Source organism: Emys orbicularis, chromosome 2, assembly GCF_028017835.1.
Source record: "Emys orbicularis isolate rEmyOrb1 chromosome 2, rEmyOrb1.hap1, whole genome shotgun sequence".
NCBI lineage: Eukaryota > Metazoa > Chordata > Testudines > Emydidae > Emys > Emys orbicularis.
Window position 1 is genome coordinate 137,607,521 of NC_088684.1, and position 17,345 is coordinate 137,624,865.

Below are 17,345 nucleotides of genomic sequence, written 5' to 3' on the forward strand. Positions count from 1 at the left end.
GTGACTTTCAGTGGTTGTGAAATGTGCCAGACAGCCCTGGAGACTTCAGCCCTCCGGTTAGCCAGACAGCAGCGATGTCATGAGTAGCAGCAGGGCAAACTGCATCCCCACTTCCCCCATCTCTGCTGAGAAGGGATGACCCCCTAGGGTGAAAGCATGTAATTCAGTTTCTTTGGCTCCTCTGCAGAGATGCTAACAAGTGCTGGTGGTTTGGGTTTTTTTTACTAGCCCGGCAAATGGCTAAATATCTGACCAATTCTGTGGTGCACTACCTACTGAAATTATAGTGCTAGATACTCAGCTGCTATAAACCGGCATCGCTCCACTGGCCTCAGGTAAGGATCATCTAGCCCTCAGTCTTTTGCAGCAGTTCAGAACATCTCTAAACCAAGATAATATCCCCCAACTCACCCCACAGCTCACTCAAATTCTGTTCCTCTCTTTTATCCCCAGGATTATCAGTGCTTCCATACTGAGCCCAAATGTGCATTAGGCTCTTTCCAGAACAATCCCCACTTCAACAATGGGAACTAAACCCAGGATCTCTCCGCTGCCTGGTAACTCCAAGTTCTAGTAACTCAAAGCCAGTAGTGGACTCAAACTGCTCTATAGTCCACAAAAAGCACCCCTGTGTAAGCACAGGTAACATTTGTAGTTCAGTACACCTAGAGGACACAAGTGAGATCAGGGCCTCATTGTGCGAGGCGCTGTACTAAACAGTACACGTAGTAAGGGACAGTCCCAACATCTAAATAGACAAGGCAGAGAGAGGATGGGAGAAAGAAAGCATTAGCATCTCTATTCTGTAGATGGGGACCTAAGTGACTTTCCTCAGGTCACACAGGGAGTCCTTGGCAGAGCAATGGATAGAACCCAGATCTCCTGAGTCCCAGCCCAATGCTTCACCTACAAGACCAGTTTTCCTTTTCAGTTACACTTCAGGCTCTGAAAAATAACCAGACTCAGTGATATCTAGGATACAGACCACACAAGCCACCGCTGCCACTAGCGAAGTTTCATTGGCAAGAGGAAGGCTTTATAATTTCCCAAAGATCTGCCTCAAGAATTCCTGCACTGTTTTACTGTCATCCTGCATTTCCTTCCGCATATGAGAAAATCTTAGTCTCGGAGGCAACACCCTACATTCCAGAAGCTGCCATACATTGCAACAGCATTAAGTGCCATTTCAGCCACAGGAAAGACTCCAACTTGGCTTTGGCGGAACATGATAATTTTGCAGAGTCCATAACGCTACCAAGATCCTAGATGATAACTTAAAAAATAAACCAAGAGGGAGGATCCAATGGAGGCTACACCCATTCGGGAACTATTCTGGACTGGGTTGGGGTATAGAATTAAAGCATGAACATGCTGAAATATGAATATACTGAAACTAGTGGCGCTAGGTCTGTTTACACTAGTTGGAGATCTGACCCATTTTGCATACGGAAGGCTGCAATAGCAGGATTTAGGGTAGCAAGATTCCTCATTATAAGTACAGTATATAGTTTGCATTAATGATAGCTATAGGTCAGATTGTGATCTCAGTTACGCCAGTGTAAATCTGTTGTGTTTCCATTCAAGTCAAGGAAGCGTCTTCAAATTGGGACCAGGGTGCGTGAGATCAGAATCTGGCCCACCGCGAGGGGTGGGGGAACTCAGAGGGGAAATTTACTGATTTTATTCCAAAAACTCCCCCTGTACACAATATTCCAGACACCAGGAAATGGACACTGTACAGTCGGATCAAATCCTGAATGACACAGCAACAACCGAGAGCGAGAAAACTTTTCACCACTGGGAGAGCACAACCCAAGTGAGACTCACCCAACCAACATCCTGCTGACAACATTATCCATGTGCTGAAGAGCAAACACGTAAAGCTATGCATTAGGGGAAGCACTGGGGGGAAGAATCTTCCTGTCAATAACAGCTCTGCACACCTGCCTGCTCCTAAAACCGCAACAACTCTTCAGTGTTTTGCTGAGTAAGTGATTTCCACTGGTAAGGCTGGAATGAGTCTTTAGGGGGATTCTGCATCAGCATTCATTTGGAGAGGTGTGGACCATATTAGGTAACTTACAGATAGTTACCCAGGGAGATGGCTGGCTGGCGAATGCAAGCGAGGCAACATTCATGCTCCAATTCATATAGAAAAACATCAGTTTCCAAGATTGAGAAGTAAATAACTACGAGGTCCTTAGGATCTAAATCGAGTCCCCGGAGCAAAGGTTACAGCAGCAATGGGTTTTTTCAGCATGAGGATTTTTGGACTTTGTTCAGGGCTGCCTGATGTTATTTTTCCCACTGAACTATTTCCCCCTCTTTAACTATAAACACAAGATGCCCACGATTCAGCCACAAAAGTCACCGAGTTGTCACTGCACAGCACCACAAGGGTGGAATTTACAACAGGCCAGGCTACGAGTGCAGGCAAAAGGCAAAAAATAATTAAAGGGGTGAAAGGTGCATTCTTCAGCTCAAAGGATGGGTTGTAAGATCTCTGATCAAACACAAGGGGGCCAGATCCTCAGCGGGCATAAACTGGCGTAATTCCAATGGAGCTGCACTGATTCGTGCCAGCTGAAAATCTGGGCCAAGAATTCAGCCTCTTGGCTGAATCTGAGTGCATGATCAGATTAATATGTTGTCAGATGGGGAGAGCACAACCTGCATCAGAATAGGAATAGACTCTGGGCTAGTTGCTCCTAGCACTCTTGCATCTGAAGAAGTGAGGTTCTTACCCACGAAAGCTTATGCTCCCAATACTTCTGTTAGTCTTAAAGGTGCCACAGGACCCTCTGTTGCTTTTTACAGATTCAGACTAACACGGCTACCCCTCTGATATAAGATTATAGTTTCCCTTCCATAGCATTTTACATTCACAGATCTCAAATCACTTAAAACAGCATAATTCCTGTTTTACAGATGGGGAAACTGAGGCACGGAGAAGGAAAGTAACTTGCCCAAGATCAAACAGAGAGTCTGAGGCAGAACCAGGAGTAGGACCTAGATCTTCTGACTCCTCCGCCAGTGCACCATGTCGTCTCCCCAGCTGCAATGGGAAAACTTCAAGAAGTTCAGACTTGAGGTTGGATAAGACTCAAACCAGACCTCAAGTCAGCCAAATATGGGCTAGAAAATGTGCAGACAAGCTCAATATGATCTGTCCAGCACTTCTTTTTCTAGCCAGAATACTGGGGTTCTTTGGCATTTCCATCTTTGGTCTCAGCCACAATCTGAAGGTGCAAAGATAAAAGCAAAGAAAAAAAAACAGCTAAAAAAATTCAGTCTCCATAAAGGATTAGGATCAAATTGTCTAGTAACAATTTGAAGAAAGGGAATTATAGATACTTATTCAAACTAACTTGACCATTCTTAATTCCAAGTATAAATGTAGATGCTATGTAGATATCCTACTAATGTTATAGGCATAACAGAGGAACAAAGAAATTGGACTCATAGTCCATCTACTCCAGTATTCTATCTCCAGTTATGGCCAGTACCACAGAAGAAGAAACCCTGCAATAGGTAGCTAGAGAATAACCTGTCCCAAGGAAAAGTTTCCTCCTGACCCTTGATGACAGAAGCATTTGCCTTGAAGCATGAAGTCTTAAGATCTCTCTACGCAAAGCGCTCAGTTGAGTATTTTTTAGTATGTATTAAAAGAATGCTGCATACTCTTGTTATCCCCTTTTATATCCTGCTAAGCTCTTAGCCTCAATATCTTGTGTCAATGAATTCCACAGGCTAATTGCAGGCAGTGCAAAGAAAAAAAAATTCCTTTTCTATCAGTTTCGAATTTGCCTCCTTACATTGTCACTGAATACACACACACACACTTCCCCCCTCAGAAACAGAAGGCCAAGAAATATGTGAAATTGATGTTCTGCATAAGACGTATGGTAAGCCCAAAACCATGCATTTAAAACCTGGATCATGTGTTTCCCAAAAAAAGCCACAACTGCAACATCATTATTTTGTTAAGGAATTTTAATGAAGCTGCCAGGTTACTTGAAACTGTATCTATTCCAGTGATCCAACTGGATCCCATCCCAGGTGAATAGACAGTATTCAGAGACTTACCATGCACAGAATACTTGGTCAAATTTAAATTGGTAGATGTAGGACCGCATTAAAATAAAAAAATTCCACCAAAGGAAGCCCACAGCCTTTCTGAAAATAACCAGCTCTTAGGCTAGCCCTTTAGGATTGTACAGCATAGACATCAAAGCACAGGAGAGAGACAGACCCATGGCTGTCTCCAAGCAACCCCAGCAGTTTGGTTTGGTTTGGTTTGTTGGATAGTGTGGAAGAGAGAGCTTTATTTCCTACCTGTCGATGATCACAGGATCCGAGGGAGTCTCGTTTCTATTGCCACAACTTTTCTTTTCACAGCACCGGCTGGAGAAGGGAGGAAACCAAAATGAGAGGATTTCTGTGAGTATTAACGGCAAAGCAATGAACTCTGAACTACAGGCATTGTGGACGTTTAAGTGATATCCAGAAAATTCTAACTGGGATTTTCAAAGGGGTCTCCGGGAGGTGCCCAACTCCCATCTAATGTCAACAGGGTTTAGACACTCGGCTCCCCTTAGTCTCCTTTGAAAATCTCAGCCAAAAGGGAAAGCAATATGGTCACACTTTATATTAAGGCTCCATTTATAAATGTTTAACAGATGTTGTAAGCATGTAACAGACATGAACAGCATGTGTTCTAGACGGTTAAAAGCCCACCAGTAGAAGGTGTCATAGCTGATGACAAGCCATGGTTATAAGCAACCTACCAACTTGTTGGACTCTGTAATAATTGATTGACCATTTATTCCACATCTGTTAACCCTATTTATAAATGGGAATGTAATATAAAAAGTTTATACAGTGTGGTCAGCAATGTGATGGCATAGAAATTGTACGCATCAGCCTCTCTCTGATGAACATGCAATATAATTTGGACCCAACATACAAGTTCTCTCTCCCATGGGTATGTCTAGGGCTTTACAAGCATATGCAAGATAACAAGGTCCCTGCCCCAAAGGGATACAATGATTAAAATGCAGCATAGGGACTTTATTTAAAAGATACACACACATGCATGCTATGTGTGTGCATGTAAGCTTGTGTACGTATATACAGGCATGCACATATATCCTGCGAGAGCGCTGCTGCCCAAGTCTGAGAGGTAACGGAACACTCAACTCTCATTGCCGTCAATGTAGACGGGGCACTCGGCACCAGATCAGGACCTTTGTACATGCCCATTCTGTTTGAAAACCAAAGGGCATGATCCTTATCTGGCATACCCCAGTGCAGCTCCACCGATTTCAATGGAGCTAGACCGATTTATGCCAGCTAAGGATGTGGTAGCTTGACACATACATTGGGGGGTGGGAGGAGGGCTTGCTATCTCTACATTATAAAAACAGCTCATAGCAACAGTGTGCAAGCCCATTAGACGTGTTAAGAGAATCCTGATGCTATGGTAAATCAAACAGTTCCATTTGACATAACCAGGATGTTAGCAGCGGGAAACAACATTTAATCAGCAAAACGGCTTAACATTTAAGCACACTGTATCAAAATTCCCTTCTGCCCCAACTGCCAGTGGATCAGCTTCAGTTACGCCAGCATAAATCCAAGCAGCTAGTCCCATTGCCTTTTCGTGAAGTTATTTGGATTTACGCTAATGTAACCGAGAGCTGAATTTGGCCCAGTCTGTTCAGTTTTATGTGCAGTGGTTTTGAGGGGGCTGAACGCATTTTCAAAATTCCTAGTTAGCCTGAATTCAGCTGCTTTCCGCAGGGAATTGCTCTGACCAGAGGAAAAACAGATAAAAATGCATGAATGAGTCCAAGGCAATAGAATATGAAGGATTAACTCTTTTGAAGTCAATAATACTCAGATATACAATGCTTAAAATATAAACAGGGACGTAAAACTTCCCACCTCACAGCTATTAAGCATTTTAAGTACATGCATTTGATCGGCAAGCTGTAGCATGACAGGAACTGCCTGGCTTTCCCTTTGTGAGTTTACACGGCCCAGCAAGGTGGGATGCAACAAGCAGATCTCTTTCATTAGCAGTTCTAACGTGAACGATTTTGACACTTTTTGTATTCCTTTGCCTCAATCCCACAGTTATCCATTGAGTCCATTCCTTCAAAAATAAAGGATTCACTAGATATATGAGAATCTCTGGGGGAGGTACTTATTTGGTGTAAACTGTCATAGCTCCATTGACTTCAGTGAAGCTATAATAATTTACAATGGCTGAGACATTCTCTCTCCTCCCTTCACTCCCATTTCTAACTTGTTTTTGAGGGCACCTTGTGTAAGTTTCACTGCCCGTTGGCCATTTAGACAAAGTTTCATACTTGGGTAATAAAAATCAAAGATTTCAGATTTTCTATTCTAAAGAAAAAATAAACAGAAAACCCTCATTTAGAAGAGTAGAGGGTTGACTTCTATTTTAAAGCAGCATATATTATGACCAGTTGGAAATGAAATCAGGAGCAAATCTCTTGTTCATTTTTAATGCAGTATACTCTTTGCCACTATCAAACAAAAAAAACTAGCTCCGTTTTTAAAAGAGTTTTACTCTGGTGTGCCTTTTTTTTTTTTTTTTATTGTAACAAACAAAAACCAGTTCCTTTCTTTGCAATAATACTCAAAAGGTATCCTATGGTCATATAACTCATACAGACACATCAGATTATAACGTCACAATAACACACAAACAGAGTAAAGCAATAGTACCTACACCAAATCTCTTTGTCACACGTTTCCAAGAAAGCTTGTCAGCACATTGTAGAGTTGTTTAGATTAAATTACGCAGATTTGGGATGCAACATACCTGCTTCCTGGTATAAACCCATCTCATTGTTAGATTTATTTTGCATACTTTCTTATCACATTTATGAGCTTTGAAGCATTATATATTACTAAAAATATGCCTTTGACCTGAAGATGTCCAAGCACTTTGCAAATACACCTCTACCCCGATATAACGCAACCTGATATAACACGGATTTGGATATAACGCAGTAAAGCAGTGCTCCGGGGGGGGGGGGGGGCTGCGCACTCCAGCAGATCAAAGCAAGTTCGATATAACACGGTTTCACCTATAACGCGGTAAGATTTTTTGGCTCACGAGGACAGCATTATATCGAGGTAGAGATGTATTCATTTTCTCATTGTTTGCCTCTAGTGTAGCACATTTTTGGTAGATGACTAAACTATTTCCTCTCACCTTAGTACTTTCTGAGCCCCACAACACAGGAAATATTTTATCCTGAAAGGACCGCCCCTTTCCACAAGATGACCAGTTTAGTTGTGGATCAGATTATTTCCAAAATTTCAGGATATTCCAGTCAGGAGTTTCAGCTGAAGTCCATCTCAAATCTTCAGGTCCCCCCTATCCATGGTACTTCAAACGACTTATCACTGTGGCATTTAAATACTGACAATCTTCCAACTGGGTTGTTATATAATAGTTGTTCCTTACTGGGCTGACCCTGCTCCCAGGTAAATCAATGGTAAAAATCTCACTGACTCCAGTACTGGGCCCATAACGTTGGTTGAAGTGGAAATTAAGACCCTGATCCTGCTAATATTTAAGCACCTGAATAACTTTATACACACACACACACACACACACACACATACATCATTACTTTGGTCCCATTGGAATTACTCACTTGCATAAAATTGTAGGATCAGGGCCTAAGACTTCTTATGGTCATAAAAATAAATCCTTACCACGCTTTGAGCTATGTCATTTTCTCATATCCACACAGGATACAGTAAGTCTAGCAATATGAAGCATACTGGTGAAAAAGCAACAAACAACAAAACTAGCCCTAGAAACTAGATGCCCCATAAGGCCCCATATCAAAGAAAGACGTATGCATCCCCTCCCCCTGCCACCCACCAGCCCAACTAAAATGGTTTTAAAATTCAGCCCTCAACTTTAAAAAAAAAAAAAAAAAAAAAATCTGTCTCTAATTTCAAACTCAAATAAGCTCACAGCATGGTGGCCTTTGTTTTGTTTTCTTCTTCCCAACTCCTCCCTGCAATTGCATAACAAAAGTGTCTAAATTCACACCATCTGGACGATAAAGACACAGGCCCCAGTGGCCGCCTGGCCCAGCTGATTAGAGCTCCTGTCTAGTCTGAGCCTTGTGGCGAAAGTCACAGCTGTGGGGCTTGCTTGCACTCAATACAACTCTGTTATTAGCCAGCTGTAGGCCCTGAGACTACTTCTGTTCAAATTATAATACCTTTTAACCCTCTGCACACTGAGGGCATCGCGGGCTGCTGGCAGAAGCATAACAACTAGTTTTCTCTTAGTTGATAATTGGTAGAACAAGAGGACGACAAACCATTATTCCATGAGAAGAGACTGTTTACCTTGATTTCCTACCATTGAGAGAAAAAGACACTGTATATTTCAGAGAGACCGCCACCCCAGATGGACAGTTCCCTTTACACTGTAATAGCCCAAACGCGTAAAGCCTATTGCTAAAACTTTCAGAACTGTAATTAATAAATAAATAAATAAAAAGCTCTAACTGAAGGGACTCATTATACAGGGGGGTGGGGAGTGGGAGTTGAGATTTTAAACTTTCAATTGATATGACAGATTGTTGCATCCGCATCAATATTTAGACAACTTTCCTGCTAAGGATACATCTGTCACTGTCTGACTAGAAGATGTAGGGAGGTTTTGGATGCACTTGTCTGTATCCAGCATGAATATCGGAGTGATTTTCTATGACAAATCAAATCAAAAGATCAAAAGGGTATTTACCTGTAACTAACAAGAAAAAGAAAACAAACCCTATAATTTAAAATCAACAACAGGCATCAGTTTGGACCTCAGAGTGGGCACAGTACATTAATGTTTTATGTACTGTTCCTAATGCAAACTAAAGTAGGGGCTTTAAAAATTGATGCTACCACGTAAGCAGCATAGAGCGAGGAGGATTTGATTATTGTGCTTAAAAAAATGTCAAGTTTAACTAGAGTTGGATTCATTCATTCCCCCTGGTATTATTCAAAATGACGGTATAATGCCTCTTCAAAATAGGCAGCATCCTGTTTTAAAAGTATCTCTGAACAAGACATTTAAAAATCAAATGTCTTGATTAGGTTACACGGAGCTTTTGATTTGGTTCACTAATCTGTGTCTTATGTGGAAAGGACTGCCCTGAATTGTAATTCTTCCTTGGCTAATCTATCAAGCAGGAGTTTAGTACAAACTGAATAATGGTTTACATTTGTAGAACATTACCTTAAATCAAGCATGGAATATATTTATAGGCATCAATGGAAGACCAGTATACAAAAGCTTATCAGAGTTTATTTAGTACTTTTAAAATGTTGGTTATTGTCAAAGGAAAGATCAGTCCATTTTGTTTTGAAGAAAGGAGGTTGTTTTGGTTTTTTTCACTCTTAATATAGATTCTCTCTCCATCCAGCTGGAGTGAAAAAAATGGATTACACTAGCTGTCATTTTGTTATTACAAATAGAGACCCTGGTGTATAGAAATCCAAAGATTTTGCTTCTCCAATGATTATCTAAGTATGGATAAGTCAAGCCTTTCACAAACAGGGATAGCATATATATTAAAATAAATACATAAGTTTTAAGAGAAACCAAAAAGTAACATGCCCCACTTCACTCTTCTTTAATATATACATATGCACAGAGCAAATTGTATGTTGTTATGTAAAAATAAAAAGCAAATTGTGTATCACACATATAAACACACCCATCTATGAAAGTAATATTTGCAATGTTCAGAAGTAATGGTATAGAGTTACTCAGTTAATGAGGGTGACATATAAGAGGCAAGTTTTGCATACATGCGCATGTGTGTATATGTGTGTGCACACACACTTTTGCATACTTCACCCTCATTGCAGTTTCCTGGGTACACCAATTATTCCATTACCTTTTGAAAAATGTGAAAAATACTTTCTCTTCAGCAACAAATTCTATCCTATTAAATTGCTTTTACTATATCATCCACTTAGAAGGCAATACTTAAAATTATTAGTGCAATGTGCTTTTTAAAACAAGCAACATTCGATCCAAGAGCTTTTAAAAAAACCTATTACAATAAATCACAAACGTGTTTAATAAAGGTCAAGGTTGGGTTTGCCTTTCATTTTATGAAAGACCATTCTGTGCACAATTTAACACAATTTAATATAAGGACATTGCCTGTTTGCATTATTAAATGTATCAAAAATAGTAATTATGTGAGCAGGAAAAATAATAAGTTACCATGGAAGCAAGATGTACATACATAAGATACATGTACCTAAAGACATACACAAATGTTATTATAAACATCCGTAGCAATATTTTATCCTTTAATTTATCATTTCAACATCCTAAATTTGTTGTCTATTTTACAAAAAAGCAGAAGTTCCATAAGTATTGCTTGTAACAAAAAATTATTTCAAAGATGTATTTTGGGGATAGAACTAAAGGACATTAATTATTTTCATTTAATTGATAATGTTAAAATATGTAACCTGGGAAAAATAAATCGGGAGCTCTTTCTAATTTTCAGGTGGGTTCTGGAAACTGACAGTAATCATTTTAGAAGGGCAAACTGGAAAAGCTTAAAGAAATACAAACTTGGGAATTCTGGGCCCTTTCATTTTGTTGTCCAAACCCAGTGCAAAACAGAACAAAAATAGTGCAGTTCAGATCTTAGGCAGGGTTTCCAAATCTGTACTACTAAATAAATTGGTATGTAACACAAACCAAAACGTTGTATCCAGGCAAAGAGAAATTATTCTTATGGAAGAGTGTCCTCTGCGCAAAAACAAAACTCCTCGTATCTACAACTTATATGGAAAACCCCTTTTAGCATCTTTGGAAGCAAACTTACTCTTATTAACTGAGTAAATCCTATGCCACCAATAAAATTGTCTTACCTGCACATGACTTCATGAGTAAGCAGAACTCTGCACATTTCTGGATTCTTGTTCTGTCCTTCGTAAGTGATGGGCTATGAAAAGTAGGGAAATTAGTATATGGAGGAGGTTTTTGGTTTGTTTGTTTGTTTGTTTCTTGTAATTTTAAGTTTTTAAAAACTGCAAAGCACTATGGCTTGCAATTCCCACCCTCAAAGTCTTTTTTGCACAAGGTAGGCAGTATGCATATAACCAAGTGTCACTTAAAAACTGTTAAGATCCCAGGATCACTGAGGGAAGGAAGAGGCTAAGAGAGATTGTTTTTCAAATGCACTGGAAATTAAGGTATGCAATACAGACGCCCAGAAGGAGAAAATAAAGCACAGAGTGAGAGGGGAATGAGAGAGTGGGGATTGTACAACACAAAAGCCGGCCTCAGCTCACCTGTTTAGTGACTGAATCGATGAGCCTAACAAACAGATCCTGTTCAGTTCTGACACCTAGAGAGAGAATGGGAAGAAATAGGAAATCCAACAGTCACAGAGATTGTTTCCCCTACTTATCTAAGCCATCCTGTAACTTTTCTATTTCGTTTTACTTCCTATCAAGCATCATCTAAAAGTCTAAGGCTGATGTTTTTCAAAGCATGGGTTTACTAAAGGCTGTCATGTTGGCCAGACCTGAAAAGCAACTATCCACAGTGAGAATTTTTGCTTCCAAAAGAGACAAAGGGACTTCAGTGTATTTTATAGAAGCGATATCTGCAAGGTCTAAAACTTTATCATGGGTTCTTCGCTCCCAACCCCTTCTTTCCCGCCGCCGTCTCTGTAGGTGACTTACCATTGCTGTAAAGGAGTTGAAGTTTGTAGTGTGTGCCGTTATTGGTCTTTTCATTGCCTTGTTCCTGAAAGAGAGATTTAAAAATATCGTCCCAGAATTTGTTTGGTGCTGTTGGAGCACAAAAGCAACCCGCTTGCAAATCACTAATGCGTTTGACAAGAAAGATCTTTGAGAGGTGGATCCGCTGATTGGGATAAATTAACCTTCCGAGTGACCCAGGACAGACATCCCTTCCTGTGGCATTTGCAGAAACTTTTCCACTTGCTATAAAGCTCCCAACTTTATAACATAAAACGCTCTTCCCTTATCGGGTGAATTTACACATTTTAAGCAGGCTAACATACCGACGCTGGCAGGTATTTTTTTAAACAAAACTGTACGTGCAAAATAATGAAATAGTTTTACAATAAGTCATTATCGGTATTTATTTCCTGAAGGTTATGTTACCGGGAAATCTCTCAGGTGAACTGGGACTGTAATTCATCAGAAGACAATTATTCATGTCGTCCTTCATAATTAAAAGTCCTTGCCCGTAACTAAACTAAAACCAAACATAGTTTGGAGGGAAGGAAGAAGGTTTCTAACTGCTTAAAGCCTGGATCTAAAACTCAAGAGCAAACGTTTCTGACACCCAGCCATTGACTTTGGAGTTTGAAAAGAACAGGCTTAGCAGATAATATGACAAATCACAGCTCGCTCTTCCAGATCGATAAAACCTGGCAGACCCGGCATATGCAACAACAACAACAAAAAATACAACAATGTATTGGACCCCTGTGTGATTGTATTCTATTTTATTTTAAGTGGATGTATGAAATTCCCATTGTATCTCCCGGGCTGGCAGAAATTAACAAGCCTTGTTAATTACAGCGAAGGAGGAGAGAATGTTGAGAACGGGGACTAAGCCCTCGTCCTGCTACCTAACCCCTGAACACAAAACCAGGGATCGTTATGTTGTTATGGAAAGGGTGGCTGAGAATGACACTACTTTACAAGGGCAGGTACTAGAAGGGGTGTGCGGGGACGGTAAATTTGGGGAGGTAAGAAAGAAAGAAAAATAGACAGGCCTTACTTTATCATTTTCTACGAAGTCCACAAAGGCGGTCCTCTCTATTTCCACCGGCTGCCCCTGCCTGTCGTAGAGAGCCAGGACAAAATGAAAGAAATTGGATTTCCTCAAGTTGGAAGGTGGTTGTTTTTCGAAGTGGGCTCTGGACAAAGCTACTCCGCTGTGGAGGAAACACATGGAATTGGGGAGGGAGGGGAGAGAAACAAATGAATTAAAGGTGGCATAGCAATAAAAAAAAATCAACACAGAAAATGATTCTAGAGCGGGGGTAAGAGTCTCCTGGTCTATGTCGCACACTGGGTTATTAACAGTCAATTGTTACCAATGACTTTGATCTCGGTGCTTTCCTCTCCACCTTTGTGCACCCACATCACTTTCGATTAAAAACATTAAATTAAATAAAAGTGAAGCCTGCTTGAATTTTGGTGGCAGCCAAATGAAGAACTTTTTTCTCCCAAATGTTAGCATCTGGAAACTTTATTAAATAATTTCCCCTCTTATGCCTTGATTTCCACTCTGTAGAGAAGAATAATTAACAGAACCTGAATAGTAAAAGGAAAGATTGCAAGATAAATTATTCCAAAACCGGAGAAATATTTGATAATCTCCTCTGATCCATCTTCTTTTTCCCTTTCATACTCATTTGTTGGGTACAATGCAAGGGGTGTGTCTATACTACAATAAACAGAGAATATAAATGCTAAAGGATCTGAAAAATGATAAAATTCCTACTGAGTTCAGGTTTCAGAGTAGCAGCCGTGTTAGTCTGTATCCTCAAAAATACTACTGAGTTCACTTTTCCTTTAGCCCAGGTCAAAGCTCTTAAAATCTTTTCCCAACTAGGTGTCTGTACTGAGGTGGGAAGGCAACTGGTTTCAAGCAATGTGCCTACCTTCCTCGGCAGCGAAGTTTCTACCAATTTCATATTGTTTAGTTACTGATCCATTTGAAACAACGTGTGGGTCTTCCCCGGTGCCGTTTTGTGGATTAACTACGTGTAATTTAAACACAGGTTGCCTGATTTTTGTCACACATTCTACAGAATATGCGGTGATTTCTTCCGTGCATTTACCGAGTTTGAATTATTCGGGATCTTTTCATACAATGGAAATACTAAATCTTAGGGTTAGGTTTTTAGCAGAATGGGTTCCACTCTTTTCTTTATGTCGATTTTTATGGAAGGCACAGAAGACAGATACGGTGAAGAGGATTTCTCACAGCATCGCTATGAAGTTTTCCTACTTTCTCCAGATTTAATTCCTGAAATGAATTCATCTAATATTGTTGCTTCACTGACTTGAGAAAAGTATTTGACTCTTTGGAAAGCTACAAATATCCCCCTTTATTTCTAACTCCAACTGGACAGGTACAATGTGACTGGGCAACACACAATTCCCCTTCTCTTCTTCCCCCCCCCCCCCAGTTTAATAGTTTGATTTTTATCATCTTGAGTATAAGAACTTTGATCACTGTATTTTTACAAGACATCTAGAATAATTAGTGACGTCCCAATGCGAACACCGATCAATTAGTCCCTGTGAATTAGCGCTTTCTTACAGTGCATCTAACATTTGTTTTACTTTCGCTTTCCCCATCAAGGTATTTTTCTTCCCCATATATATTAAACTATTAATAGTCATTAAAAAAAACAAATTTATGACATGCTGCTTGAAAGATCTTCCATAGAGATCAGATGGAGGTGGTGAGGGCATATAGGGCTGTATTTGTATATTGGTTCCTAGCCCAACGTATATGCAACGCGGTTGTATGTCCCTCAAATCAAGTTGTCTCTATCCTCAACTTTCTTCTCGGGCCGAGTCAGCCCCTTCCCACACGTGTGCCCGAAGGCTGTCTAAAGAGATACTTGAAGAACATGGGGACATAATTTGTTTAGGGGGGGGGGGCTTCGTTCCTGTCTCTCCCTCATAAAAAGAGAAAAACAGGGAGAGGAAGTCTATAACTAAGAGAACACGGCACTGGAGCGTATTTATTGGCAATATGGAAGAGAGAGATTATCCCCCAAACAGAAGCAAGAATGCATCCTCTTCTGAGGCTGTATAGGTTTTATATTCCAGCCAGCGCTGAGATCTAAATTGTGTTGACAAAACTAACGCGAGGAGTTAGTAAGTAGGGTCAAGGACTCCACTCAGATCATCCACATGAGAGCTCTCTGCTGCACCGCTGATACCGGCAGTTTTGACAAAACCTTGGTAAAGGTATCTCCCCTTTCCCTCGTTACTCAAACCCACGCTGGGCTCGCTTTCTGCTTAACCCTGTGCATCTAGACTGAGTGGGGAGGAGGGTGACATTAGCTATACAAAGTATTCCCTGGGATCAAGGAAAACAAGGTGATTTTGGATCAAAATAGGCATGGCCATTACGTTTAGCCGGAAGAACATTCCTAGTCAGACGTTCGGGCATCGAAGGATCTAAAGAGTAGTACTGTTCGCTTGTATTGCTATGTATGGGTGTTCTCTCCCCCGTCCAATCTCTGCTCTCTGACTTCCTCTGTTGTGTTTGTCCCTCGCTACAGCTTTGCCCTCTTGAATTTTCCCTGACTGGGGCTGGGAAGTAAACTGAAGTCGCGAGTCTGAACAACAGCGGGCGGAAAGGGAGCTTTCAAACGGGAAAACACGAGTCTCGATTACCTTTGTGCAGCTACATTTGCATCCACCACCCCAACATTTCTGACCCAGGACCTGACGGAATCCATTTCAGAAGCGAGAGATTTCTCTTTCAGAATGGGTCCTCTTCCTAAAGTATCTTGAATCCCAAACATTTAAAAAGTCTATTCCAACCGGCCACCGTTTCTTTAAAAAAAAAAAAATGCAACCGCTTTTGAAACTGTCACGCACACACAGATCCCAAAACCAGTGGAGAAGTCCAGCTTTAAAACCAACTTCTTCTGCTTTTAGAAGCTACGGGATTTGGTGAAAACGCCTTCCCCCCAAAATAGAAAGTTTTTCCTCTTGCAAAGTAAAGTTCTGCTCTCATTCAGGCTCGCCCGGTCCTATCATCCTGCACACGCCGGCGAGGAAACAGCATCCAAACACTGACCGCTGTTAACCAGGATCACCTGTTTCTCAGAGACACCGGGAAGAGAGGACTGATTGCTGCCTAATCCAAAAAAAAAAAAAAAAATCGCGATAAATCGTGAAAGAAAGGAAGAAATGGAGCGCAAGAGTCTGATTACACACCGAACTGCGGAAGCCAGGATGCTTCCCCAAGCTAGTCACCATCAATGGGTTACAGCACTGGGAGAAAACATACTAGGAAGGGGGCGGAGCAGATTTCCATATTAGGGGGACTCTATTTGCATAGACTCACCCGATTGGAGGATTGCAGACAATTATAAAGCTGATATACACTAATAACTCCAGCTCCGGGCTACCAACAATTGCCAATGGGAAAAGCAACAGTAATCAGACTTTTCTGATTGTTGAATAAGTTCCTTACCAAAATTACTTCGCTTTCAATGTGTTAACCTCAGATGGAACCCACTCAGTCTAGGGTATTATCTTGTTATTCTAAACAAGAGAAAAAATTCTAGGAGACTTTAGTATGTGTCCCTGCCATCAGATGAGTTTTGTAACCATGAACAATAAAACAAACATCCTTTTTTGAAAATCTGGAATGTCTTACTGCTATTCTTTTAGGAGCACCGTTAGAAACATTCTCAGCGAAAACTAAATAGGATCTAATCCAAATATCAGGAACTGGGGGCATTAGAAGGTGCTCTCTATAAGGGGTTGGTGACAGATTGTGCGCGTCAGCGAGGGAGAAAGAGAGAGATCCACACATATCCAATCCATAAAATGCACCCAAAATTTCACACTACACCAGAGCTCTGAAATCGTCCCTTAAAACTTTTTATTTCGTTGCATCTAGGCAAAAAACGTAGCTGCTGATAGGACATAGATATTTTCATCCATGAACCAGAAAGTGGTTCCTACTTTAAAAAAAAAAAAATCTTTTTGGCTTGGCGTTATTTTCTTCATGGCCCTTTTGTATTCTGATCTGTGCATAGATCTTTCCCTGAAATCTATATAACACCAACGCGAAAACAGATTTCAAGACAATGAATGCAAATCTGTGCTCAAAGACCATCTGCCAGATGAAGGAATCAGATGTTCCATAGTTAAAGGGACAGTGCATGGATTTCCTCGCCTCGTTATTTAGAGCCCCTCTCTTTAACCTGCTTTATGTTTAGGAGGAGAAATAAAAAATTCTTTTCAGTCTCAAACCTAGTTGATTACATTCAAGAAAGGGACCACGGTTAGTTGCATTTTAAATGCCTGCCTTTCTACTAAGTGTTAGATAATTATAAAAGTTGATTTAAAAATATATATTTAAATCTTTTCATCCGAAAAAAATGTATATTTCATTCACACACGATGGGGGGGGGGGCGAAGAGGGGACTCTAAATTATTCTGTCTACATGCATGACATACATGGTATTAGATGAACTATAAATCTCCACGCGATCTCTGTTCAAAGATATTTA

The 17,345-nt window shown here is 40.6% G+C and overlaps 1 protein-coding gene across 1 annotated transcript in view; it reads right to left on the reverse strand.

Moving 5' to 3' along the window:
- EBF2 (EBF transcription factor 2) overlaps window positions 1-15,620 on the reverse strand; it is a 162,705-nt gene extending 147,085 nt beyond the window's left edge. Inside the window, exons 1-6 of the mRNA XM_065398351.1 lie at window positions 15,490-15,620; window positions 12,845-13,001; window positions 11,773-11,836; window positions 11,377-11,432; window positions 10,954-11,027; window positions 4,336-4,404 (exon numbers count right to left, since the gene is read on the reverse strand). Of these exons, the coding sequence (XP_065254423.1) occupies window positions 4,336-4,404; window positions 10,954-11,027; window positions 11,377-11,432; window positions 11,773-11,836; window positions 12,845-13,001; window positions 15,490-15,620 (551 nt within the window). The remainder of the gene's footprint in view (window positions 1-4,335; window positions 4,405-10,953; window positions 11,028-11,376; window positions 11,433-11,772; window positions 11,837-12,844; window positions 13,002-15,489) is intronic.
- Window positions 15,621-17,345: the final 1,725 nt, after the last annotated feature.